The sequence below is a fragment of the Chelon labrosus genome (genome assembly GCF_963514085.1).
Source record: "Chelon labrosus genome assembly, chromosome: 9".
Classification (NCBI taxonomy): domain Eukaryota; kingdom Metazoa; phylum Chordata; class Actinopteri; order Mugiliformes; family Mugilidae; genus Chelon; species Chelon labrosus.
This window is the reverse complement of record NC_140359.1, coordinates 8513423-8540146: the sequence shown is the minus strand read 5'-3', so window position 1 is coordinate 8540146 and position 26724 is coordinate 8513423. Positions and strand designations below refer to the sequence as shown.

The following is a 26724-nucleotide window of genomic DNA, read 5'->3' as shown; positions in this document are numbered from 1 at the left end:
TCTTACCCTTGACTGCTAGTGTCGGTAGAATTGCAAGTTTTCTTGTCAATTGCTGTTATAACCAGCCTGCCCTCTTGTAGTGTTGGAGAGACTCAGTCAAATGAGACGATCTATGACAGCAACATTGGGCAAACAGCAACTGATTAACACAGGAAATTAACACTATAAATCTAATTTCTTTGGAATTTTGTCGGTGAGAATGGATTTCAGTAGATTTTTGCACTAGGTTCAAACTTATATTTACTTTCTAATTAAAAAATTCTAAAAACGTAATCATATTAAGTGGTATAGTATGGTGAATTGACGTACACTTGATGTGGAAATACCGGGGTAAACCAATCTGTGTGCCAAGAATGGAATATGAATGTAATTTGTTTACAGCCCTCAAAAGTCATACCATTAATATATTATTAAACGCATTCAAATTAGTTTTGTTTGATGTAAAAGAAACAAATGTGCAACTTGTCTATTACATGAAATATGTGTAATGATCCAGGAAACCTTACCGGAAAGACGTGATTCGACAGAGTAGCTGTCGCTCATGGGAAGCCTAAGGTTAGGTAGAGCTGTTCCGCCTCCTACAAACTGGCAGCCGCTGTAGCTAGGAAGCAGAGCAGATGTTAATTTGGATGCACACATTGAATGAAAGTCAATGTAGAAGGCTGTGGCCAACAGCTACTGAGAATATCTGCACACAGTAAAGTTATCTTTCAGTGTAGATGTTAAGCACCTGGTGAGATTTAATCGGCAAAGATACGCTCACACATTGGCGATAGATAGGTTGAAGATATTTGTGGAAGGAGACGGTAAGAGACATTTGCATTAACGTTAGCCCGGCTCTCATTGACCAAGAATTTCTGGTTAGACAGGTATGTTAGCTAGCTATCCGAGCTAACCAACCAACTCGCCGCGAATTTATCCTTAACCTTCATTGCTTGCCTCGCTGTTACAGAGGCGGTGTGTTATAATTTTGTAGACCTTCAACACTTGTTTTTAATTTCTCTGACATTTTTCGGATCTGCGTGCTGTAAGTAAATGCTACTGCCGGTGTTGGTACTGTTAGCATACTGGCTAACTTACAGATATCATGTTTCATGTCATCTAGACGAGCTGGCTAGCTTCTTACGCTAGCTAACCTTACGAGGGTTAATGTATTAACTTCGTACAACAAATGAGTTCATGCCACATGCAAGCAGATACCAATGTTGACCGTCTGTGGTGTCTGCTGTGTAGGACCAGGCGGTGCGAGGCAATGCAACGGGTCACGGCGCAGCTCCTCGCCGGGCTGGTCGCAGCGGTGCTGTCGCTGTTGTCCGAACAGTGTTGGGCGGACGGCGGGGGCCCCAGCCTCGCTGAACGGGTTATCTGGGCTGTAAATTCAGGGGGAGAAGCGCATGTGGACGTGCACGGTATTCACTTCAAAAAGGACCCGTTGGAAGGGAAAGTTGGAAAAGGTGAGTCGACGTTAAGAGCAGTTAAATGCTAACATGTGTGCGTGACTTGGCTGGGCTTCACCTGTAAAGGTGCTGCTGAGAGTGACATTGTGAAGGTAACTGGAGCAACAGACATTTACAGCAGAAAACCTCTGCATGGTCTGGCTTCCGCAAGTAACTAATAATGAGGAGTCAGCATAGAGGGCTACAGCCCCGCCCCTCTCAATGTGTAGCGGAAGCAGGTGATAATATGATCAAACTGACTGCAGAGAGTCATTCTTGGCTTCATTATTGAGGCAGGCATACTGTCCTTGCAAGTCGGCGAGAACACAGTGTGGTTAACTTGGTTTGTGGGACAGAAAAGCACTGTATTATACTGAATGCAGGAAAAGGTCACGGGTTGGGCAATATGGTGCTTTCCTTGACTTAAATCCTGCATTTTCTAGTATTGCTGCAATTAAGGAGGTCTTGTGAGCACATTGCACACAGAGCTTGATGTTATTCTCTCTTTGTAGCATCTGATTATGGTGTACGTCTGCCAATACTGCGCTCCAGTCCAGAAGACCAGATCCTGTACCAGACAGAGCGCTACAATGAAGACACTTTTGGATATGATATTCCCATTCGTGAGGAAGGAGACTATATACTAGTTATGAAGTATGCAGAGGTTTACTTTGCTCAGTCACAGCAAAAGGTATGGCAATTAATGAACCAGGTGTATTTTAATCATATTATATTGTACTTTATGTGTTTCATACAGTTTGAATGGAAGTTTCAACACATTACTTTCAGCTCATTTCCAAAAACTTAATATTGTGTAATTTTCACTTTCAAAACACATTTCCCCGTGTTTATACAGTACTGCATGAGTTGTCTACACAGTGCACTCTATCCATGTGAGTCTGTGTGTGTGTCTGAGCTGTTAATCATTGCTGAATATGTTTTCTAGGTGTTTGACGTCCGTCTAAATGGCCACGTAGTGGTGAAAGACCTGGATATTTTTGATCGAGTGGGTCACAGTACCGCTCATGATGAGATAGTGGCTTTCTCTATTAGACGGGGCAAGCTGAGCGTGCAAGGAGAAGTGTCCACGTTCAACGGCAAGCTCACTGTGGAGTTTGTAAAGGTGAGTGGTGCATTTGAATTAGCTGAGAAATTGCTGAGAAAGGACTTACATTGCTGAGTTTGCCTGACAGCGATGGCATTTTTTTCAAAGGTTGGATTTTATTACGTTCATTCTCATTTTATTTTAGTGTCAAGAGCTTAGATTAATGATACAGATACAGATAGATAGACAGGTTGGAAAATGACTCTTCGCCCCAGTAAGTGGAGTTCTGGCTGTGTCATTTATTGTTTTATGGACTAGTTGTGGTTAATTTAAAATGACAATTGGTTTCCATGTACGATAGACGGGGGTTGGGAATACAGCTAGTAGAGGAGTATCCAAGGGAGTATAGGCCTAAAAAATAAGTACTTTGGAAACTTTAAGAGACCGGATTTAAAGCAAAAATGTGACATTTTAAGAAACATGATTTCTCACTTTCTTGCTGAGAGATGTAGAGATTGATGACATTTTTCTTGTTTGTTTATTAAATATAAAGCTACCTCCCACAGTAACGACACTTATCTTAATTTGAAGAACAGTTAGCTGGGCTCTGTCCACCCTCCAGACTCACCTGTAAAGCTTAAACATTACATTAACATATTCAGTCTAGTTTATTTCATATATTAAAAAACAAATAGTAAACACAACCTCTTGTTTCTGTTTAATATGACGTCATTGATTTCAAACTTGTGGAAAATTGCCATCACAACCTGTCTAGAAAAGGCCACAAGGGACATGTAGCATATAGCACATGTAAAAATGAAAATACATTTGCATAATGAACTCCTGGTGTGAAAGTGTTGCACCCAGTTAGAGTGTGTGGGCTGTGCATATGACAAACAACAGTCTTAAATCTGGTTGGCCTTTTATCATATTTGTTTACCTGTCATGTTCTGTGGAGTTTACCTTTGTTCTCTCACTATACAACCTGTTAATCATTTGTTTGTTTTGTGCTGTTTACCCCATAATTCGAATTATGATTGATATGATCGTTGTTTACCAGGAATAAGGAAAATACATTATCATGAGCCAATTTCACAGTCTTGTCCGTATTAACATCAGCTTTCCAAAACTGTAACAATGAAACATCTAAATGTTTTCTGGGTTCCCTCTTGGCTATCATTAGCCTTCGACTCTCCTGACTGTCAGAGGGCTGCTGTCAGTGCCAGCACCTGACTTTGTAAGCAGAGGAAGGCTTATAGCGGTGTCACTGTTGACCCTGCAAGCTTTCCCACCATTTATCTCCCAAAATAGATTGCCTGCCCACTATATATCTTCGGCTCAATTGCTGTAGTATCTTCAAGCTTTCCTCTGGTCCTCCTTGTACTTTCTTTAGAGTTATTCGTACTCTGCCTTGACCATTTACTCTCTGATGAGTTTCTGATGGAATGATCAGAGGTATTTGAAGCTGTAGTACATTTAGTCTTAATTTTACTGTGGATTCATAGGTAATTGGTCCTAATTAAGATAGTCAAGAACTACACGGCTTTGTGCAACTGATACCTTCAGACGCATATCTCCAAATCTGTTAGTTAAATCTAATCCGCAATCAAAAGTTATTCTTTCATTGAGTTTTGTTTTGGGCCTTTTTTTTCTGCTTCTTCTCGCTCGAGATTTAGAGCCTTGACATTGTACCTGAGGATGTCTTTTACATTTAGTAAAGCACACAGTTGGATTATCTCGTGCGAATGCGCCACATATAACACAGATGTAATGGATACATTTCTAAATCACATGACATAATCCTGTGTGAACAGTGCTAAAATCTGTCTTTGTGAAATGGGTTCTGTGGTGTTGATGCCCCAATGAGTTGTGCTGTTTTGATTAGATGTATTGGTTTGGTAGCTTTAAAGTAACATAGAAAGCTCGTGGTTCCTCAACTTTATGGGTCGCCGTCGTCGCTAACTGGAACACTTGATAGAAATGAGCCATCTTTAATCTGTGCTTTCCCTCCTGCGGCAAGTCAAAATGTCTGTTCCCCTTCCATTGTCCAGTATCGCTTCCCACAACCCAGCATATATTGCATTTCCCTTTTTGTCCTCCTTGCTGTCAGTGCAGCAGTATGCGATTTATGATGCCCTGCCTCCATTGTGATATGCATGGCTTTTTATTGACTGATGGCAAAACTGTGAGTGTGGAGAAGCTTTTTAGCCAGATCAAAATCGAGTTGTCCGCTACAAAACTCTTCAAAATGCCTGCCGCAACTATTGTAATGCATTATACAGCGGCCTAAGGTAAAATGTAAGTATAAATATTTCCACAGAGTGACTTTGATTTAGAGTTATCTAATCTAATCTTAGCCCATATTGCATTATTATATCGCAGACATAAATTCTGCTTTTTAGTTCAAGAGCTACTCACCAATATTGTACATTTGGCTACAGGCCAGAGGAAACATTTTCTACGGACACTGTTGGTGTCCCTTCAAACCTTAAACAGTTCTAATAAATGGAAGCTGGTTGGTTGCTAGTAGGTTTGTGGAGCATGATTACTGTAGGCTAAATTTGTATGGTGGCATACTTCAATACGTTTCTACAGTGACCTCTTTCTTCATTTTTTTTTTCCTTTGTAGATCACTTGCCATCTTTGATATTTCTCTCAAAAAATAAGTGGGACATGCTCCATTCTTAAAATGGCAAAATGTTATTTGTACAGCGGAAATCTGCCTGCATTAATTCTTTCAACTTGTCATACAGTGTGATCAGTTTAAGACAAACAAAATAAGCTGGAAGGCATTTAACGTTTTTGTATCAGCTTGAGCATGGTGGGGCATATCAGGGGTGAGCTCCATTTTCTTTTGCTTATATTTGGCACGTTTGTTTGACTGATTTATTCTTTTTTTTTTTTTTTTCAGGGTTATTATGACAACCCAAAGGTCTGTGCTCTCTACGTAATGAAGGGGACATTAGAAGGTGAGTCTTGAGATGTCCATCATTCTGCAGGAAAACTAGGTGTAGTAAGTTGATTACAATGTCATGTTCTACGTAGATGCTGCCTTTATAGTAAATTAGTACTGGACATTATTGTAACTGTCAGGTTTTCTGTATTAGACTAGCCTCACCTATCCTCACTTACTCAACAGATGTACCAAAACTTCAGCCTCACCCTGGCTTGGAAAAGCATGACGATGATGACGACGATGACGACGAAACTGAAGCAGGAGAGGAAGGTGGGAAGAAAAAGGTCACAGCAGGTTCCAAGTACAGGGTCCAGTCAGGCCCCCGAACGCCAAACCCATACGCAGCTGACAACAGCAGCCTAATGTTTCCCATCCTTGTTGCGTTCGGGGTGTTCATCCCCACACTGTTCTGCCTCTGCCGGCTGTGAGCTAAAACTAGCCGTGGAGGAGATTTCAGGAGAATATGATGGACATGGGACTATGAAGAGAGAGTGGGGGAGAAAGGGGTAGGGCGGGGTCAAGGTGGCAACAGCAGCACAGGTAAAAGCATACACGCAGGATAGAGCTGAAGGCTTGGAGAAAATCAGGATGACGGAGGACAAAAAGGGACAATAACTCTTTGGAAAGCCACAGCAAGATGAAGCAAACACTGCTGTCGAGTTGTACCATTGTGGAAGGCAAAGCAGATGTAGGAAGTGTGTGCTGCGCGCTTCTTTGTGAATGTGTTTCGCATCCACCTCTGCTGACCTTTTTGAACAATGTTAGTCATTTCCACTCAGAGGCTGGGCAGGATTTACAGACGCCAGTCTTCATGGGTTGACACCACATTTCTGCAGCTAAGGGATGCTCAGGAGTGATTGATCTGGGCCCATTTTGTAAAATAAAAACATAGTTTTTCTACTGGGTGTAGCAAGGAAACACACTCTGTTTAACACTCCTGCTCAGCATCTGGTCACACATGTTACCTTCAAATTGGAAATGGTGCTTCTTTGAAATTGATTAAGTAAAATAGATGGTCAATAGAAATACAGTTGCCCCTTCGGAGACTTCTGTTTTTCTCAGTGTAGAAATTATTGTGTCTTTCCATTCAGATCTAGTTGGTCCTTTTGTTGACGTGCCATCATCTGCTTGCCATAAGATTATAAAACAAACCGGCTCTGTAGCTGATGGGCTTATTTGCTGTCTAAGTCATCCTGCCTTTACATAAATATAAGTAGGATTTCACAAATCTGTTGGTGGTGTGTGGTAATGCATAATAGACATCTTTGGCATTGTTCCACCAAATGCTGATTCAGAGCCATAGAAAGCCTCCTCTACGGTGAAAGCCGTGTTGGATGTTTTTTTTTTTGTTTGTTTTTTTTTTTTTAAATACCTTCAGTCGTTTTCTTTCAGTATGGGACACCACAGTTTTATTTAGCAAGAGGCAAAGTTTACGCTGTGAAACGCTTAAGTCAGGATCATTACGTTGCTGTTTTATGTGATCTTTGTCTTTTCCTCTCCATTCATTCATTCTGCATGCCTGCCTTTTTTGTTTCCCCAAAGAATGCCTTTCCTTGTTTTATTAGAAAATGGAAATATTTTTGGCCTGCTTAATTTGACAAGTGGCTTGCTAATTCAGTTCTCTCTACGCCTCTGAGGCCATACATCACACGGTTAATCTAAAATTGATGAGAAGAGTAATTCACGATATTTAGTAGAGGAGTTTTTCCCTCTTTCATCATTGCTCATTGAGGGAGGGTTGTAATTTCTGATTTAGAAAGACGAATGCTGCATTGACTGACGGTCCATAAACTTTACTCCTCCGTCAGATCTTAAACTGAGAGAACGGGCACCTCAGTGTTAATGTAAACTCATGAGAGTCGGTCCCAGTCAGTGCATCCTTCGTGTCGCTCCATGTGTGTACCACAAGTTTGTTCAGCTGCAGTGAGCGATGAGAAAGCACAACGTTAGCTTAAGTCGAAAATCAAATGTTTACCAGCGATTCTAAGTGCAGCAACATTTATTGAAATGTTCACATTGTCCCGTCATCCTTTTCCATTCTGTTGTCTTAACACATTTTAATGTGGACTGTACCATTTTGTTGATTCACTGTGACCTTTCAGCGCCATCACGCTACATCCTCTGGTCCTTGAATTTAATTAGCAAACCAGGGACAAAATGTAATCTTTGCACCTTTTTCTTTTTTTGTAATCTTTTTTTTCCTTCCTACATGGCCATTTTATCAGAGTCTGCTATGTCTGTGTTTTACTCTCAGCTTTTGGACTATGATTTAGCTTTCTATGATGACTAAAAAGCAGCTTTGTTCTCCAGTTCTGGTTGAGTTGTTTGAGCCCTCCAATTTATGTATCTAGTTACCTTCCTTAAGTGCTTAGCTCTACTCCAATGACAATTTTGTAGCTTTGCCTGTTTCACTAATGCGTCTTAAATCCTCAGCCCCCTACTCCTCCTTTCTCTCATCAGTAATGCTGTTGCCATAAGCAGTACTTGAAAAGCGATTAATAATTCAGGTGTGGTGGATCCTTCCTCACTCCTCGATTCTCCTTCCCATTTTAACTGACGGCGGGCAAGAAATTAGTGCCAGAAAATATCAAAACATATGTTGGCAGTTCTTTTTTTTTTTTGTTGTTTGTTTGTTACTTTCTTTTGTGACTTTTTCATGCTGTAAACTCAACTCATATTTAAGACATAAGCACCTTTTTTTTTTTACCCCTCTGAAAAGATGCAAAAAGTTCATTTTAGTTCAGCACCAAAGTCACCGTTTTCTGTTCCTCTGCAGGCCTACACAGTCGCGTGTGTATATAAGGTACAAGGTCACATTTTTTTTTATCGTGTGACAGCAGTTTTGTTCTCATCCGTTTTGTGTCGTAGCTGAGGTGTTTGTGAGGTTTTTACTTTTTCTTGTGAAGGAGACTTTTGTGGCCTTTCTTCTGGGGAGGAATGAGTGTTGGTACAGAGTATAAAAAGAAATTTAACAGGCAGCCAGAGGAACTGACTGTCAGAAAGTCGAATAAAAAAAAGAAATGTCTGAAAATATGGGATCTTCCATTCTATTATATATAATTTAAATCAGAGTGGGGTTGAGCTGGAGATATTTTATAAAACGCTTGGATCTGTTTGATTTTTTTCCTCAGGATCTGTTTTATTTGGAGTTTGTAAAACGTGATATTTTATTGGTGTGACATTTTGCACTGCCTCATGTATTTTAAAATGTCATTTTGTTGTATGTTTGTCTTTGTTGCCTTGAATTATTGAATACATTATTCTTTACCATAATTCGCCTTGAGGTTGCTCTTTTGTTGGCTTATATGAAAATGGCCTGTCTTTTTCTTTTCTTTTTTCTCCTCCCCTTTTTGTTAAACACTTGTTAATCAGGGCTTGATTTTCATTCCACACAAACGGCTCTTCCAGGCACGTCTGTTATTAGAATTAGTGTGTCCCGTGTCTGCTGTTAACCTCAACCTTTCTAGGAGCAAAGCCAGTCAAAACCAAATGGAAATGTTCGCAAGAAAAGTGTGTAAAAACTAACGTCCGCAATTTATCCCTGAAGAACTGGAGTGGGATGAAGATCAGCTCTATATGTTTTTTTTTCTTTGTTTGTTTTCCACATGAGAACCAAAGAATTGCCGTCATTCCATCGAAATTCTTTAACACCGTGTCCTTACATGATGCTAAACGGTTCTTTGTCTCATTGTTTTTATTTTTCACCTGGTAAACCATTGAATAAACCAGGGAAACAAACATGACTTGTCATCAGCTTTGTTGACACCACTATTCTCCTGCTCATTTGAATTGCTCTGTAATTCATGTACATTTGGTTTTCGGCTTGTTGCCTTTATTTTTCCACATTTCTTTTTTCCAAAGCGACTGAGCACGTGAGCTTAACTTAAACTGAGACAAATTTGAACAGCCAACTTTTCCATCATCCAAGCGGCAGACCACGAACCAAAAGGTCTGCCAGCGATCACACAGCGTGAATGTGTGAGACAGTGAGTGTGTGCTTAATAGGAGTCCCATGTTATACAAACACGTGTGTTGGATAAATGAATGCTCTTCTGGGGACTCTAGGCAGCAGCAGGTGGACTGAGAAATGTATTTGAAACCCCTTATCTTCTGACTCAGATGTGGCATATATCTGCAGAATGGGGAAATGCTGATAAATGCTGTCTCTTTTTAATAAATGTGCTATTTTATCAGAATGTGTTGATGCTGTTATTTGACTCCAACACCACTGAGATAGTTTAGCACTTTTTGAGGAGATTTGGTAGTTAATGGAAGTCTTGTGCTGAATTGAATTTGTCTTATGACATGTATTTTGCTTGTAATTTCACAGAATCAAAAGAGAAGTATTTAGCAACTATGAGTGTTAAAATACCTCAAATATGTAACTCAAACAGCTATGTTTGGGCGTGATCACAGCACATGTACAAGCCCTTTGTTTGACCAGGTGTTGTTTTTCCTACTGTCTACCACCAACTGTGAAACGCTCTTTAAATAGAAGCACATTTCTTAAATTTGTATCTAAAAGGGGAACTCGGCTAAACAAAGTAGACTGAAACACCTCTAATAACTGAGGAGGGCACACATCTTTCTGATGAACCATTGTTGGATCTGAGTTTTAATAGCCAAAGAATAACACTATAAACTTACAGTATGTCATATTTACATATATACATATATATTTATATATAGTTTGCAGAACATTTATAAATTAATAGATTTGACATTGAAGTGCATCATTTACTTTTAAGTTTGAAAACTGTTTTTCAGTTAGGAAAGGGATTCAACAGACACAGTGTTCTCAGGACACAGTCGAGTCAAACTGTAACTTCAGCTGTAGTACAGAGCTATGAAAGGGGTGTGAGAGAGGTGAACGCCGCCAGCGCCGCAAGGCACCACCGATCCGGCCTGACTGCAGCTCAGAACCAAGCCCAGGTCCAGAGGAGGCAGCACGGTGGTGACCCCAGCCCCCCACACATAGCCGTGGGTGTCCTGCAGAGACCCTAAAGACGCTTCATCGCCTGGTGCATCCTCACTGGAGGAAAACACCACCCGTCGCATGTTTAGCAAGCTGGGGCCTCGTCTGGCACCACCCGCCACCTCTTGCACATTCTGGAATAGGAACAGCAGATCCACTCTCAGCTCCATGATGTCACCCCGTGACCCCAGACTGTACCTAAAGGAGTAAAGGGACAACTGAGTTACAACCAGAACTGAGCCTTTTACTGATACAAAATACAAAGAATATGTGAAAATTAAGTAAATCTCATACTGAGTCCATACCTTGTAGGAAGGTTGTGCTTTGCCACAGATGGAAGCATGGGGTGGATGTCCAGATGTTGCGGGTTGGAAAGTTGAAGGTGAAGCTCAGCTTTCATAACTGTCAGTGACAAAACGTCCCTGGTGAGGACAAACTCCACGTCTGCATCTGGTGAAGACGGGAAGAAAAAACCATTAGGACTCTGACAGAGTCACAGTGCAGCATTTCTTGTCACAGAGCAGCTCAGCGCTGATAAATCCCAGGGATCAGAGAAGGATCTCCACCACAGAGGTGATGTTTTCACTGCTAATGCCTTGTTAATCTGTCAGCAGGATATTGCAACAATTCTTGAAGGAGACATTAAGTCAGCTAAGGCTCATTTGTATGCAGATAACACAGTCCTCTATACAGCTGCATTAATCAAGCCATTAACATACCACAAACTGCTTTTCAGCTTTCACTGGAACCACAATTCAAAGAGCAGCTTATTGACAGTCAGTGTGCACAGTGTCAATATTTTCAACACCATGTAGGCTATGTTTAATTCGTGGCTCAAAATGAACTTTGATGATAAGGTTAGTTTTATCTTTTCATGTTACAACATGTTACCAACCATACAGGTTGCTATTGTTTGGTATATGCTGATGCAAAATCTAATGGGCAGATTCAATAAATAAATTCAACATAGATGTGAACAAAAGCAACAAGTTGATTAATTCATCACCACTTTTAGAGGTTTGTGCTGTTGGAACGCTGTTAATGGTTGGTATTCATGGACCTAGGGCTCACTTGTAGAGACTATGAAATTGGGGGTCTATATGTTGTACTGAGTTAATTTAGAAGAAACTCGTGAATCTTTCTCCTTATTGAGCTCTGCAGCCAAGCAGGGCTATCTGAGCATCTCTTACGGTATATTCACAGCATAAGAAGTTCAACTTAGGCATGTGTTTTAGCTGGTTTTATGCTATCTTACCTCCTCTCAATCGACCTTGAATCCCTTTAACGCTCCTGCAGTTTACTCCTTCTTGACAGCAACGGTAAACCCGTCGGACAAAGCTGAATAGAGACTTGCCAGGGAAAACCAGACCCCGCGATGCTCCAAGAGAAAAGGGCCGAACACGGAGCTGCAGCACGGCTCCATTATCCACAGGAGCGCGTTGTGTGTTCTCCAGCCAGGGCGCCTCCAGCTCCGCGCACTTCTCTCGGTGCGTATCTGCGCGCCTCCATCGCCTCAACACATCCGTGCGTAAAGTTGGCTCAAATCCCAGCGTGTCCACTGCGCGACCAAAAACTCCAATGTCACCTGTCATCATCAAGATGAGAAACGAAGCAATCCAAATGCAATTTAAGGAGGCCATGGTGAAATCCTAGATCCCGGCCTTCACTGGTGGAATATCAGGCAGCTACTCTGCGATGCCAACTCTCCAACTTTACATCGACGAGTTTGGTATCCGTGCTATATAGCCCGCTTACAATGGGGACAACTTCCCACTTAGAATTTGAATTCTGACCATCCTCACAGTCCCTGCCCCTCTTTTTTTGTCCCTGCCCTTAACCACCCATTTTACCCCCACTGCTTTCTTTTAATGCGCCTGCATAATGAGGCGCCCCAAAGAGCGCCTACCCCTTCCATTCAAATTCAGCTGGTACTTAGCTAATGACTCTAATCACTCCATATTTGGGTCATCAAGAAAGATCTTATTTACAACACATATAGTACAGAAACATTCGGACACAAAAAAATAACATTTTACAAGCATGTGCTTGGCTTTTCAAACAGCTTAGTGTGCTCGGTCATTTTAAAACAAGGCGTTAACAATGGAAGCCAGATTACAGGGTCACATGCAGGCCGATGGCTCTGGGTCACCCAGCCCCTGTGGTTTTAAACAACAATTTACCAAAGTAGCTCACAACAGTGAACAGTGAACATTGGATCTTGTCTTCATTTTATTTCCACCAGAATTAAAACGCAGTATATCAAAGTGAATCTCATCTCAGCAAATGTTGAATACACTCAGAAACAAATGGCACAAGACAAAAAAAAAAAAAAGAAACAGATCTAATAGTTAAATAACAATTGTTAACAAACAGATGAGTTGAAACATTATCTAAAGGGGTAGTTAATTAACCAACACAGTTGAAGCAAAGCATCATTTTAAACAAAAACAATAGAGATTTATTATCTTTAGTCTGAATTTCTAAAAATGCAAACAAGGTAATGGAATGTGCCAATAAAGTGAAAAGCTTGCAAACTTGTGTGCTGTGTGTAAACACGAGCTAAATATGTCAAAAACAATAGTTATCGATACAAAAGCTGACATTTTTTTAGCATAGAAATAAAATCGAGCTCTAACTAACACAAATGAACCTCTGACTGAAACTCATATTAAACGTAACCTACGAAACCTCACATTCAATGACCATTTCTCTCCATCGAAGCAAATGTATATTTATGATACAAAATTAAAAACCATTTGAGAGCCATAAATGCATACACACAGTCTCTTGTCGGAGCAAGTAGACCCCAAGAGCTGCAAAACAGATAAAGCTTTTGATCATAATCTAAAATGTCCTGATTCAAAATTTGTTTTTAGGTTTACTTACAGGACAGTTCATTAGATTATTAACGGCAACTTCTCTAGAACATTGAGAGCAGGCGTCATGATGCTGTTCCCGTCATAGAAGGTTAACCCCGTGTTTCAGCAGTCTGTGTCGGGCCTTGCTGGGCAGAGAGAAAGCGCTGTCCTGGTGGTTAGGGATGCCTGAGTTCCTCAGCGATCCCCCGTGCTGCTGAAAGTAAGTCTCTTGGGCCACACTGCGGGTTCCATACACAGCTGAACCGGCACTCCTGCGGTGAGATGTCACACGCATTTACATTTCAAGCTTGTAGAATAATGACATGCAACAGAGAACAGCGATAACATAATAAAGAGGCCAACAACAAACAATGGAAAGAGTTTCGTTGCCGGAAAATGTGAGTTGTTTGAGTGGGATCTGTGCAAGTTGGGGGAATTTAGGATTAGTTGTATATGATGATAGACATGATAACCTGACAAATCCATGCCCCACCCCCAACTTCTACTTGAGAGCAACAAGAAATCCCCCAACCACCACCACGTCACTGCCATGCTGACCTGATAATAGCCTCCTGCAGAGTTTCAGTGTTACAGAAATGGGAGTGAAGAAGTGATGTGGCCCTGACAAAAGGATGCTCCGGGGCTCCCCCTGGTCGGCCAGACAGGTTGGCTGCAGAGACAAACAATAACAGCGGCACATTAACCTGGACAGGCATGCCGACTGCACAAAGGAATGCTGATCACAGTCTTACTAATTAGCAGTTAGCTCATGCAAAGACAAATATAAACTACCAAACCCCCCACCTAGATCCCCAAGTAGAGATGCCAGGGCTACTCACTCTAGCAGAAAAGTGGAGAATGGGAAGCTGGAGAAGACAGATGTTTTAGAAATAACAGTGATGAAAAAAGATGCAGAGAAAAAGACAAGAATGGGAAGCACCACAGAGAGAATACAACAGGATAAGGAGAGTATTATGGAGGCCCTACTTGTCAGTGTGCTCTGAATACAGTCAAAATGGGCAAAGATGTAGGGTCCTGGAGCACCTGGGGCCCCTGGAGGGATGCTCCTTAGATGGGCCTCCAGTCCATTGAGTGAAGCCAGACTGCTGTGATACTGGATACAAACAAACAAACAAAAAAAATCCCACAAGTTTGACACACCTAATATTAGCATTACAAATGCAAAACGGTGCAATTCTAATTCTACTGCAGTCGCAGAAAAACTGAAAAAGTGGATATTTTTTCCTCACCACTTCCTCCATAGAAGCCGTGTCACTGAGGAAATGAGGCTCCACCAGCAGAGCCAACACCAAGCCCTTAACCCGGTGCATGTACAGCGTCATGGGGATCAGTGGATTCTCCTCCAAGTCGTTAAACGCACTGGAAAGGGAAGGGGGATCTCTCATCTTTTCCTTGTGCCCCTGAGCCCTTCCACAACAGACTCGTCTGTCTCCAGCCTTCACCTTATCATCTTGTGACTGTTCATTCCTGGGCTCGGCCTGTCTGAACTTAAACGCTGTCTCACAAGCTGCATCTCCATCTCCTCCACCTCCGTTTAGATAAGAGTTTTCTTCAGACACTGAACTGTCTCCTGTGTGTATCTGGCTCTCTCCACACTCACTGCTGTGAAAACTGTGATAATATGACTTCTCCGGCGCTTCCTCCTCGGCTTCTTGAGAGTGTTTTCCATTTGAGAAAGAAGGCTTGAATGACTGTGGTGAGGGGTTGAGTGAATTGGGAGTACTCTGAGATGGAGCTGGGCTAAACACAAAGGTATCTGATTCTGACAATTGAGGGCTGAAGGACAGTTTCTGAGGAGACTGGGAGGAACTTGAATCAGAACGCTCTGACTCGGAAGAGGGTGTGTCAGATAAAGTTCTTGACAGGCGAGTCTTCTTTGGGGGAGCTTTTTTTTGGGGAGTAGAATGGGAACTAGAAGGACAACTGTTTGAAAAAGTGAGAATAATTAAGAAGCCTGTGTAAGTCAAAATATAAATACCTTCTGAAAATGAAATAACCAAACATCAGGAAGGGAGGACAGTACCTGAATTCTTTGTCGACAGGCGCAGACTGTAGGTACTGGAGTTCAGACACGGTCAGGAACACGGCTGTGGAGCTGACTGCACTGCCAAATGGGCTGGAGGTGCTCTGTCCATTGAGCCTCTGGGCCTAAATCAAAAATTAAACACTGGCTTGTCTTTTTTGTGTTAAAGTAGTTCTATGTTTTATGGATTTTCCTGCCAAGAGTTGGACAAGAAGATCAGTACCACTCTCATGCTGTAAGGTGAACATATAGCATAAAGACTAGAAACCAGGGGAAACCACTTGACTATATAAAAATGGACATCACCCATAGGACTCGTGAAGCGAGGGTTTGAAGCTGAGTGTAAAGCTCCAGCCCTCGACATCTTTGCAGTGCCTGACTCTACCCCAACTCCCAGCGCATTCAGAAATGAGCAAAGAAGAGGAACGCAAGTGGAGCGGAGGCAGGCGGTTGATGCCTAGGCTGAAAGCAAGCAGCCTGAGACAGCATCCGCCTGTCAATCAAAGCAGCCACTCATCACTTTAAGAGGAGGTACACTGATTAGGCATAACATTATGACCACCTTCCTAATATTGAGTGTCAGCTAAGCAGCTACTGATTCTCACCTCCTATTTCATGCACAGACATGACAGCGATACTAATCCTGCGCGTGTCTGTGTTATATTCAGAACTACTACACGAACGCTGATTGTCTGAAGACACTTGGAAAGATCTAAGAAAATATTTGTCCTACCTTGGTATACGTTTCACTCTCATGAACCATGACCTTCATTGTGAGCTCTGGAGGCATCTGTGTGCTCACAACTCTTTGGAGACGAGACAAAATAAAGTTAGATTTTAGAGCCTGTCGTTTAAAAAAATAATAAATTACCATCACACTTGATACCAGCTCACCTTCCTCTGAAGAGAATACAGCCTGCGAGCACTAGAGGGCAGCGTTGGCAGGCCTGGAGAATGAGGGCAGCTTTGAGCAGGAGGAGTGGGTCAACCTAAGAATCAGAAGTGTTCAAGTTTCAAGTAAAATGCTTAAAGGTGATAAAGGTGCATTTGTTAGTCTTGTGAATATTAGAATATTATATTTTTATGTTATTCCATTAATTGTATTATGAAAGGCTTTGCATGTTACATCTTGTGTTTTGCAAAAGCTACACAAAGTGCACAACAGTATCACAGTCTTTACACTTTTTGTACACTTGTTCTTACATAGGCTTTCTGTGCATACAATAAATATGTAAAAATGTGCCTCTGTGTGTTTGTCAAGGAAAACAGAGCAGAATTTCAACAACACCACAGGGCATTGTGACATAGTCATATCCTGTTTGAAAACGACTACAGTACATGCAGCAGCAGAAGTAGCTGAAAAGCCACTGCAGGTTAAAAGCAGAACTCTGACAGCAGCTCGTACGTACGTTGGTTGAATCAATGGTCCTCAAGCAGCTGAAGATGTGATACAGCTCTGAGGAGCCTGACTGCAGGTGTGAGAGATACCTCGCCCATCGCGCTGCCAGAGCTTCCTGACTGTTCATCTTCAGCGTAAAGCGAAGTCCAGATTAGAGAAAGCAGAGACAAGCTATGAAAAATTGGCCTCAGTTATTATCATACAGATATAAAATCAACATAGTATGAAATTAAATTAAAAACAGTTGATACTAAATATTTATTGTATTCCACCTTTATTGAAATTCTTAATTTTAGATTTCGTTACCTGGGCTTGTATCTGTCTGTGTCTTTGTTACTGATCTCCCTCAAAACTGAGACTTTCAGGCCACATGGGACAAACCAGACTTCCAAAATACAAGACTACTCTAGAATTATTACTGTATTAGACATCTGTTTACTGTAGAAAACTGTGGGCAGCACCTGATAGCTCTGGAGGACAGAGCCGTTGTAGAAACAAAAGAGGTTTATGAGCTGATCCAGGAGCTCACAGACGCTGACAGTAGGGACTTCCACTGAGCAACCCAGAGCCTGGCAGGAAACAGAAATATTCACATTAAGAAAGGAAGAAACACGAAAGCATAAGTCGGAAATACCTGGAGAACTTGCTGCTGGACCACCTGCGAGCTCACTCACCCAGAAGAAGTCATCCTTCATGCGAATGGCAAACTTGTTGCAGCGCAGCCTGAGCACGCGTACAGGAGAGGAGGAAAGCTCGGAGACGCAGCGGCTCACACCGACGAGCTGGCCGCAGAGCAGCTCCTGCTTATCTAAAGGAGTCTGACACAGATAAGTGCAGTGATAATCGACTTCAGTTACGGCACTGCAAACTGTAAAAGTATGTCCACACAAGCCAAACTTTGTAACTCGCAGCTGTTTGAGAGAGTCAGACCTCTTCAGGGTAGAAGTAGCAGATTCCCTCTCTTGTAGGGTCACCCTCTCCTCTGACCTTGGAGCCATCATAGAGGAAGAAATAACTACACCTGCAAAATGAAAACACAACTGAGTGTCTACATTGTTTAAAAGGGAATGAAAAGCAAGCACAGTTGTTGGCATGGGGTTTAGATAGGAGAGTCAAGACTAACACTATGGCTGTGGTTCCAGTGTGTTGTAGTTGTGGAGGTCTGAAGCCATCAAGCTATGCATGATAGTCCCTTTACTCTAAAGATATTTGTGTTTCACTAACAATGTGTTTTATCTCAACATAAGGGCTGCAGGATTTGACAGAGGCTAAAAAGAGTCGAGTCAATACATCAGCTTGTTTCTGTAGCTGCTAGAAGATTTCAGCAGCTTTTCAGCAAACTTTCAGTTAATCTTACCTTCTTGAGTCTGGCGGCATAAGCTCAGCCATCAGTTATCTTGCATCCATGTACTACTTCCACTCCAGCAGCCCGAAGATGTATTCTGACAAAAGGCAGAACTGAATATTTTAAGCGCTAACCCGACTCGGATCTTACTATTCTTCCGCGCAAATCGCTACGAAACAGGTGACACGTATCGCAACAGAGTTTTGAAGCCACTGTTTATGTTCTTCTCGCCATTACGATGAATCACTCCCACAGAGATCGCTAGTGGTAGCTAGTGCCACTTGAGGAATGCAGGTCAGTCACACGCAGTGGAAGTCATGTGAAAGCATGGCAGGCGAACTGGGACAAACTTGTGAGTTATAAAGAAACTTTTTTGTTGTTGTTGTTTACTGCCACGAAGAGTTCAGGCTTGCGTTACGAAACAAATAAATACAAAATAAGATTAAAAATCGTGTCGGTAAACTCTATAACATAGTCAAAAAAAAAATCCAAGTAACTGTCATACTTTAAGTTAGGTAAAGAGGGTCAGTGATGAGGTTTCGCATTTCTGGGTTACCGTGAACGCAGCATTTTGTAGTTACTTCTGTAATTAACTTCTGGGCGTCTGATTCTGTTTTATAATATCGATGCTTTCACAGTTGAAAAGTTGTGGAAATATATATTATGGAAACAACCAACTCGAAGTATACTCTAGATAAACTCACATGCCAATTTATTAAGTACATAAGTGCAAAACAAATGCAACAGTCCTGCTATAAGACTTATCTTGATGGAGGTTATATTATACAGCATGTGTTTAATATATCTTAGAGATGTTGATTTAACTGTGTTTTTATTTTGGAGGCTGTGGTTTGTAATACTATTAAATTGCATTGTACCGACACGTACGTGTTTCTGTTATTTTGACAACCCCATTTTAGTCAGTGAGCAAGGCTAAATAATAGAAACCCTCCGGTGTTTAATTCAATCCAGTTTAACAGCACCACCAGCTACATCGCCCAAAACGATCATACAGTTGAATTATCACCTTTTCATGTTGTATTTCAAAACAGTCTTCCACTAGTGGCAAGTAGAGTAGGCTACGTCAACGTATTGTCAGTGCATTCACAGTAAAGCTATACGTGCTGAAGCTGGAGACTTTTTTCAAAATATATCCACTCACAGGCTTGTCTTTTATTTCACGTCAGACACATGCCTATATTATTGCCTTGCTTAAAAACTAAAATTAGAGAATAATAGAAACTGATGTTACTTTGGAAAGCTATTCTGAAATAATTGAAAGCCCTGTTGTTCTTTTTCATCCTAGCATGTGGTCAATTTAAATAATATACCTTGGGGTAGTGGCTCTGTTCGTTCGTATAATATCATTTTTACAGGAGCACTGACCTGATGAGGTGCTTGTTTAGACTGAAATAAAAAAAAGACGCTTTTAACTGATTCAAAGATAAATAAAAGACCAGGCCAGGAACATAATAACCACGAGTGTAATATTTGCTCATGTTCGCTTTACATTGCGCTAAATGCATCTTGATTGTATTATTTCCCTTTGAAGCCATGATGGATCATTTTTTCAGTGCTCGATTGATGATGGCTTGTGAGTGAACAGGGAACGCGCACTGCTCTGTCAGCCAATGGCTGCATGTAACCCCGGCCAGACTGCACTGGAGAGACATTTGCGGGCATGCCACCTCTTTTAGAGGCCAGGATCGAAGTTCATATTTTACATTAACCCCTAATTGTTGGAGGATGATGTGTGTTTTCATCTGCTAGCCTGTCCGCCATTTTGAATTTTGGACAAATCTGCAGAATTCTGGAAGATGTCCAGGTCTGTGGGAGGACGCGCAGAGAGCGCAGTGCGCTACAGTTCACAGTTCATGTGTACGATTCTTAACCCCCCTCACTGTACAACACCATGGCTCTAATCTTAACAGAGATTAAAATAAATAAATAAACGACGTATAGTTCCAAAAGTTCGACTTAGATTGGTATGTTTCTGAAAAATAAACTAGTTAATCAGCATCATCATTGTAGGAAATGCTTCTCCATATTTGGCAGTCATGGACTGTTTGAGTCCCCATCAAGCATTTAATGCACGAAATTCAACAAAGTCAACAAACAAGAACCTTCGTGTCCTGCAAACTAGTCTGTAGTGTAGTGCAAACAAAAATCAGGAACATAACAAAACATAAATAACACACACAATTATAGCTCATTAGTTAATATAGTACAACCATCTTACTTACAAAGAAGCACTACTAAATTGATTTAAAAATATTACTAAAAGCTACGAGTTTAGGGAATTTAGACTCTTAGCCCATTCCTGGCACACAAGCGAAACATAATGTTAATCACGTGGCAGATGAACATGTTGAAATAGTGACAAATAAATACATAAAAAATAAATACAAAAAATATATATATAAAAACCAATGCCATTTTCTTGTGGCTTATTCAGCAAGACCTTTTACATCATAAATGCAGGTTCCACCACATTTATATTAGCCTAATCAGATGGTGGTTGAAATCTAGATTACATTTTGGTACGAGTACAGCGATTTGAGCTACACTATCTCGTCTATTGGATCGGACCACACGGGCCAGCCTATGCTTTCCACGTGCATCAGTGAGCCTTGGCCATCCATAGTCTGGGAATGATCCCACAAGAGCTGCAGTTGTCTAACCATCACATTTTGTCCAAAAGTTGCTTAAATCTGTCCACGTGCCCCTTTTTGCTACTTCTAACATATCAACTTTGAAGATAAAATGTTTACTTACTGCCTAATCCATCCAACCAACTGATGGGTGTCACTTCACATGACAGTGGTCCTAATGTTATGGCTGCCTGGTTTAAATAAAATTGCTCATATAAACTGTCACAGTTTTATCTCTTTAAATTCCCAAAACACAAGTAAAAGACCTTATTCTCCTGAAAAGAAAGCCATAGCTTCATTAATTAATTTTAAATCCCTTGTGCTGGTGCATGGTGACCCAACACAACTTAAAGTGTGTCAAGGCATCATGTGATAGCTCCACTTGCAGTACAAGCCTTTCTGTGTAATGTCACTACTCTGAACCATTGGTGGGCCTCAAAGCCTGCTTGGGGGCGACTCCTGCTGGGAATGAAATGACCTTCAGGCAACTAATAGAAAGATTTCAATACAGCCATTGACAGGGGATTGCCTTAATATTTTAAGTGCTGTTGCATGGTGCAACAATGCAAGAACAGGAAAGAGTCTGACACAAACTTGACCTGCACGTGAAGGCAGAACTACAAGAGACATTTGTGCCTTCTACTGCAGTTAATTGCAACTTACATACACCACTGTGGCTGTGCTAAGTTAAACTGCCTCAAACAGATAACTTGACATGTTAGTAAGGTAAAAATACTGTTGTTGTTTTTTTTTTTTGTACAGTCACATCAGCTGCTTATCAAGTAATACGATTTCTTTCTCAAGCTTCTTCATCTTTAGTGCTCTGTATGCCATCTCTTGGTCCCGGTTCTCCATCTCCTTTTTGAGGTAACGGCAATAAAGGGCCTTCACGTCTTCAGTCTGCTTCTGTGAACAAAATCAAATGACACAACATGTGCTCATATTGTTTGTATCCTGTGTCGTTCCCATTACCCTTTGCTGACAAATGAGCCTTACGTATGAACTTCTTCCACCAGTCGCAGCGCCTGCTGAGTTGGTGCCCTCCTGGAAGTTGCTACTGTGCACATCCTACAAAAACAATAATGTAATCTGTACACGCGCTAAGTAATCAAATAGGAATGCTTCAAAGATGCATATTTAGAAACACTTACCCTTTCAAAATGAGCGTCACTAATGTCTGTTTCGTCACTGCTCAAGCTCTCTGGTTCAGTCTTTGTTACCGGTAGGAGGAGAACAGGATGGCCTGATACTATAGTAAAATTAAATTAAGTTACAGTATGTGCTAAATTCCAGAGAGGCATTCCAGAGGGATGAACTACACTTACCGCTCATAAACGAGCTGTCAGATCCAGAAATTGGTTCACTACAAGCACCTCCAGGGAAGACCTCCACTCTCAGCCTGCCCTCTCTGTGATGCAGCACGTCCTCCTCAGCTGAGGTCAGAGAGGGGGTTGCAGAGCCCCCGTCATTCCTCATGACCTCGGCAATCCTTCTTTTTGCTGCGCACGTAAACATTTGAGAGGTTAAAACTCTCCTGGACATTACAAAATTTAAAATTGTGACTTTCACTGAGTGGCTGGAAATGTATTCAGACCCTTAACTGCAGAGAATAATATCTTTGGATAAAAAAGAAATAGTGAGAGTTATTATTTGACCATTATTACCAATGCACAGATCTATAGGCAGGGTTTTAATAATGTAGAAAACTGAAGAGGAATTACATCCATAATGATGCTTAACATTATATGAACTCAACTAAGGCTGGAAAATCTTTCTTTACGAAGTAATTAGTGACATATTGAGATAAATATAGTGCAGGCAATAGTACACCATGTGCAACTGAAATGTACTGTTGTTACAGTAAAGGAATTAGGCTACTCATTTCATATACACTGTTGCCCATTAAGTTGGAATAAAATGTTTTGTACTTCTTCTCATGAAATGATTGTGACAATATGTTTAAAAGGATAATCATTCCAACTTTATGGGCAACAGTGTACACTTTAGAGAAAAGGTACCTCAAAATTGAATAATGTATCTCCCCCTTCTGGTTGCTAGGGTAATTACAAAAACACTATCTACAAAAGTGCATGACCTCTGGCAAACCAATCCTTGCTGGTTTACCTAAAACTCACCCCAACTAATGCATAGTGAAAACCTCAGTGATTGACTGCTAATAGCTCTAAAAATAAAGATAAAACTAAGACAACTGGACTTGTTTGGGTGTCTAGACCAAGACCCATCATTTGAGTTCCAATGAGCCACCAATCACACATGTTAAATAAAAACCTAAACCAGTCATTCAGGACTGAAGGAGTAACTTAAATGAGTGTCTTCAAGAAAACTCAAACAAGCTCAGTTGCCTTTGTTTTAGCTGTTTTGAGATACCAGGAACTGGATGACTGAGAATCTTCCCAGACAAACTGGCCCCGATAGACTCACTCTGCAGAGCGTAAATGGACGGTTTAAAAGTTAAAGTCCTATTCTCCAGCTTATATACACTACTTGAGTCAGTGTTACTTGCAGTAAGAATACCTGTTTGCACTATGTTTTTGTGTTTGACTTTGACTTGTTGCCATGTCCTCTTGTAGCCACTGTCCGACACCCTGGGGATGATGAAGAATGACAATCATGGGTCAGGACTGCATTCAGGGGCTAAACAGCATTAAGTACACTCACTTGCCAGTTCATTAGGTACACTAGTTAACACTTATACGTTCTAATGTAACAGTTCTAGTCTAAATCGTAGCTCAATGAACGTTATGATACCCATCATTTGTTTAAAATAACTGAGAAAGTTGTTTGCTTAACTGTGATTTGTAGAACTACTGAAATTGAGTTGTACTGACTTTCTATTATTTTGACAAAACCATTTTAGTCTGTGGGATAGGCTAAATAACAGAAATACTTTTTTGTTTTATTCTGTACAGTTTAACAGCTCCACGAGTTAGATCCTTAAAATTTAAGTTAAATTTTAAGGATCAGTTAAATTACCACATTTTTATTCTGTTTCAATATAAACCGAACAGTCACAAAGAGGAAGTGCAGGTCTTATCTTGCAGACAGGACTTTGTAATCCTTGGTGGTTCTGAGTCCTGCTCTGCTCCGCTGTCATATGGGGGTCCACAGGGTTCAATTTTAGGGCCTCTGCTTTTTTCATTGTATCTAGTGCCTCTGGGTTCCATCTTGAGATAGCATGGTATCTTTATCCACTGTTATGCTGACTGTAGTCAGATATATGTGCCACTGAAGTAGAAGGATGCCTTCTTGCTCAAGCCACCCCTGTTGTGTCTTGAAGACATTAAAACTTGGATGCCCTTGAACTTTTTAAACTTTAATGAAAACAAAACAGAACAGTGATTTTAAATTGGATCAGCAAATTGGTGCAGTGGTTAAGTCCAGCTTTTTTCATCTTAGGTGGCTGGCAAAGGTGAAGCCCTTTCTTACACATCAGCACTTTGAGACAGTAATCCATGCCTTCATCACATCTCGGCTGGAGCACATAAGAGGGAGTGCATAACTCCCACTCTGGCCTCCCTCCACTGGCTGCCTGTGCATTTTGGAGTCCATTTTAAGATTTTTTTATTTGCCTTTAAATCTTTAAATGGTCTCACCCTGCATTACCTCTCTGAGCTTCTCCATCTTTACACTTCTTCTTGGTGTCTCAGGTCAGCTGATCAGCTGCTCCTGGAGGTACAGAGGTCTAAGCGGAAGCTCAGAGGGGACAGAGCTTTTTCTGATGCTGCTCCCAAATTATGGAACGATCTACCACTGCACATCAGACAAGCGCCCTCACTGTCCACTTTTAAAACGTATCTTAATACTCATTTTATTCCTTGGCTTTCAACGCAACATGAGAACCTGCTCTGGTTTAGTGCCTTTAGTGTTTTATTGCTTTCATTGTTTCATTGTTTTTAATTGTTTGTCTTATGCTCTTATTCTTACCTATGTACAGCACTTTGTTTTGGCTGTGGTTGCTTTTTAAAGTGCTCTATAAATAAAGTTGAGTTGAGCTGAAGACTGTTACATTAAGATGCATTTGTTTTCACTAATATACCCGATGAACTGCCAAGTGAATGTATATTCTTATTAAATGACACACAAATGTATTAATCCTTCTTCTTACGCATTTATTTTATCAGCAATTCTCTGCCAGGCTTCCACTCTCAGTTTAGAGGCAGTGGTGGTGTTGGATTTAGCCGTTAGTATCCCTCTCTCTTCTTCATACAACTTCAAAATGAGTTCCTGCTCTTTAGAGCTGAAAAAATGGGCCCTCTCCTGTTTTCTCATCATCTGGTAATCTATATATAAGAAAAAATACAATAAGTGAGCAGTAAATGTATATTTATGAGAGTCGGAAACATGTCTGATGATTGATGCATTTGTACAGTTAGGCTATGAGGTCTGGAAGAAGGTCTTCTCACCTCTCTCTGCGTTCATTGATAGAGATCCAGGTTTCGGCGTTCGTCTAATCTCCCCTTTGCGCACCCGGCAAGGCGGGTGCGCGCAGTTATCCGAGATGTTTCAATGCCAGATTTACTAATCAAATCGTAATCCAAGGTCGCGAAAACAACTGGAGTCGAGTTTAGTCGTTGCGACAGTTAATTGCGACACGATCCAGATAATCAGGGAGTGTCTAAGCGACGATAACGAGGGGAAGATAACCGGTGTCATAAAGATGTATACCAGCAGGCTTTGTTAACCCAAGATTTTCTAATTCGGCTTAAAGCGCGTTCACGTGAAAGAGGTGGAGACTGTAACAAAGAGCTAGTCACGTGCTGCATCATACAATAACAGACTAAATTGTTATTAAAGATGCCCATGTCTTAATTATTAAATTAGGGTTTGTATTTTCCATATTGTCTTTTTAAAATATTTGGCACAGTGTCACATTTTCAACAGCTCAAGTGGCCATTGTTTAATTTTAGAGAGTGTAAAACATAAATGGATAAACCCAAGTCTGATGTTAAAGAGTTGAAATTGTAAACAATATGGCTGAAGTGGCTGCACCAGTTCTGGTACTGCACAGCCGTTATTCTGTAACCACTTGTCCTGTGAAGGGTTGTGGGGGGGCTGGACCCTGGACAGGTCTCCAGTCTATCACAGGGCTAACACAGAGACAGACAACCATTCACACTCACATGCACACCTACAGCCAATTTAGAATCACCAGTGAACCTAAGGACCATGTCTTTGGACGGTGGGAGGAAGCAGGAGTACCTGGAGAGAACCCACACAGACACAGGGAGAACATGCAAACTCCACACAGGGAGGCCCCAGTTGGCCTGGATTTGAGCCCAGCACAGCCATTGTCAATTTACTGGGGCAAATCTAATGGAGGAAAGATGTGCGCTATGAAAATGTTTCATTAAGCTGCCGAACGGCCAGGAAAAGAAATAACTGTTAAGGCTAGTTAACCAAATGTAGCTGCTGTAATCATGGTTTCCCTTATTCGTTTCAAGTGAATTCATTACATCCTCAATTTAACATTTGGCCACTTCCAGACGCAGACCTTAATTGGATAACACTGATGTACATAAGGTTGGTTAGTGGTTCAGGGAATACAAGTACCTAAGACTATAATTTGAAAAGAGGACACAGCATATTCGCACTAATATTTGAAGTTATTTTGGTTAAATAGATCTACAGTGACTGTCTGGCACTAGAGAGTGAAATATACTTGTGTGAGTTAACCAAGTGTGTGCCAAATATATAATAGTCACTTAATTTAAGCGGAATTTGAGATTGCTGATGGTAAGGTTCCTTGTCAAGTCGCACAGAAGACATTTTATCCTTTTAGCCTTTGGAAAAGTAAAGATGATGGTAAAAAACATTTACCGTGAATCAGCTGTGTCTCAGTAAATTCTGACCAGAATGCACAATAAAGCTCAAACTGAACAGGCTAAATGGAATTCACTGTTCTTTAGTTCGTTTCATTTGCTTACTTTACTATTACTTAAACCAATATTTAGAAAATCGACATCACCAAGAACAAATAAATGCATAAAACATGAA

The 26724-nt window shown here is 41.1% G+C and overlaps 2 protein-coding genes across 5 annotated transcripts; one reads left to right on the top strand and one right to left on the bottom strand.

The window, feature by feature from the left end:
- Nucleotides 1-278: 278 nt before the first annotated feature.
- On the top strand, nucleotides 279-9633 carry mlec (malectin). 2 transcript variants are annotated; one of them, XM_084551483.1, is made up of 6 exons: nucleotides 279-806; nucleotides 1234-1454; nucleotides 1949-2127; nucleotides 2383-2559; nucleotides 5393-5450; nucleotides 5621-9633. In XM_084551483.1, exons 2-6 carry the CDS (start codon nucleotides 1253-1255, stop codon nucleotides 5863-5865), a joined length of 861 nt encoding a protein of 286 aa, XP_084407609.1. In that variant the 5' UTR covers nucleotides 279-806; nucleotides 1234-1252; the 3' UTR covers nucleotides 5866-9633. The 2 variants fall into 2 exon arrangements, with proteins under 2 accessions (XP_084407609.1, XP_084407608.1); XM_084551482.1 differs by lacking the exon at nucleotides 279-806 and having other exon boundaries at nucleotides 1133-1454.
- Nucleotides 9634-9928: 295 nt separating this feature from the next.
- Nucleotides 9929-18499, bottom strand: hps4 (HPS4 biogenesis of lysosomal organelles complex 3 subunit 2). Of its 3 annotated transcripts, none has more exons than XR_014699225.1 (12): nucleotides 18071-18499; nucleotides 17644-17734; nucleotides 17175-17531; nucleotides 16724-16840; nucleotides 16209-16303; nucleotides 16048-16120; nucleotides 15315-15439; nucleotides 14521-15214; nucleotides 14258-14384; nucleotides 13829-13940; nucleotides 10718-13542; nucleotides 9929-10610 (listed from the first exon to the last, which is right to left on the bottom strand). XR_014699225.1 is itself a non-coding variant. In XM_084551103.1 (12 exons), exons 1-12 carry the CDS (start codon nucleotides 18100-18102, stop codon nucleotides 13371-13373), a joined length of 1890 nt encoding a protein of 629 aa, XP_084407229.1. In that variant the 5' UTR covers nucleotides 18103-18497; the 3' UTR covers nucleotides 9929-13370. The 3 variants fall into 3 exon arrangements, 2 of the variants coding, with proteins under 2 accessions (XP_084407229.1, XP_084407228.1); XM_084551103.1 differs by having other exon boundaries at nucleotides 9929-13542; nucleotides 17175-17282; nucleotides 17388-17531; nucleotides 18071-18497; XM_084551102.1 differs by having other exon boundaries at nucleotides 9929-13542.
- Nucleotides 18500-26724: the final 8225 nt, after the last annotated feature.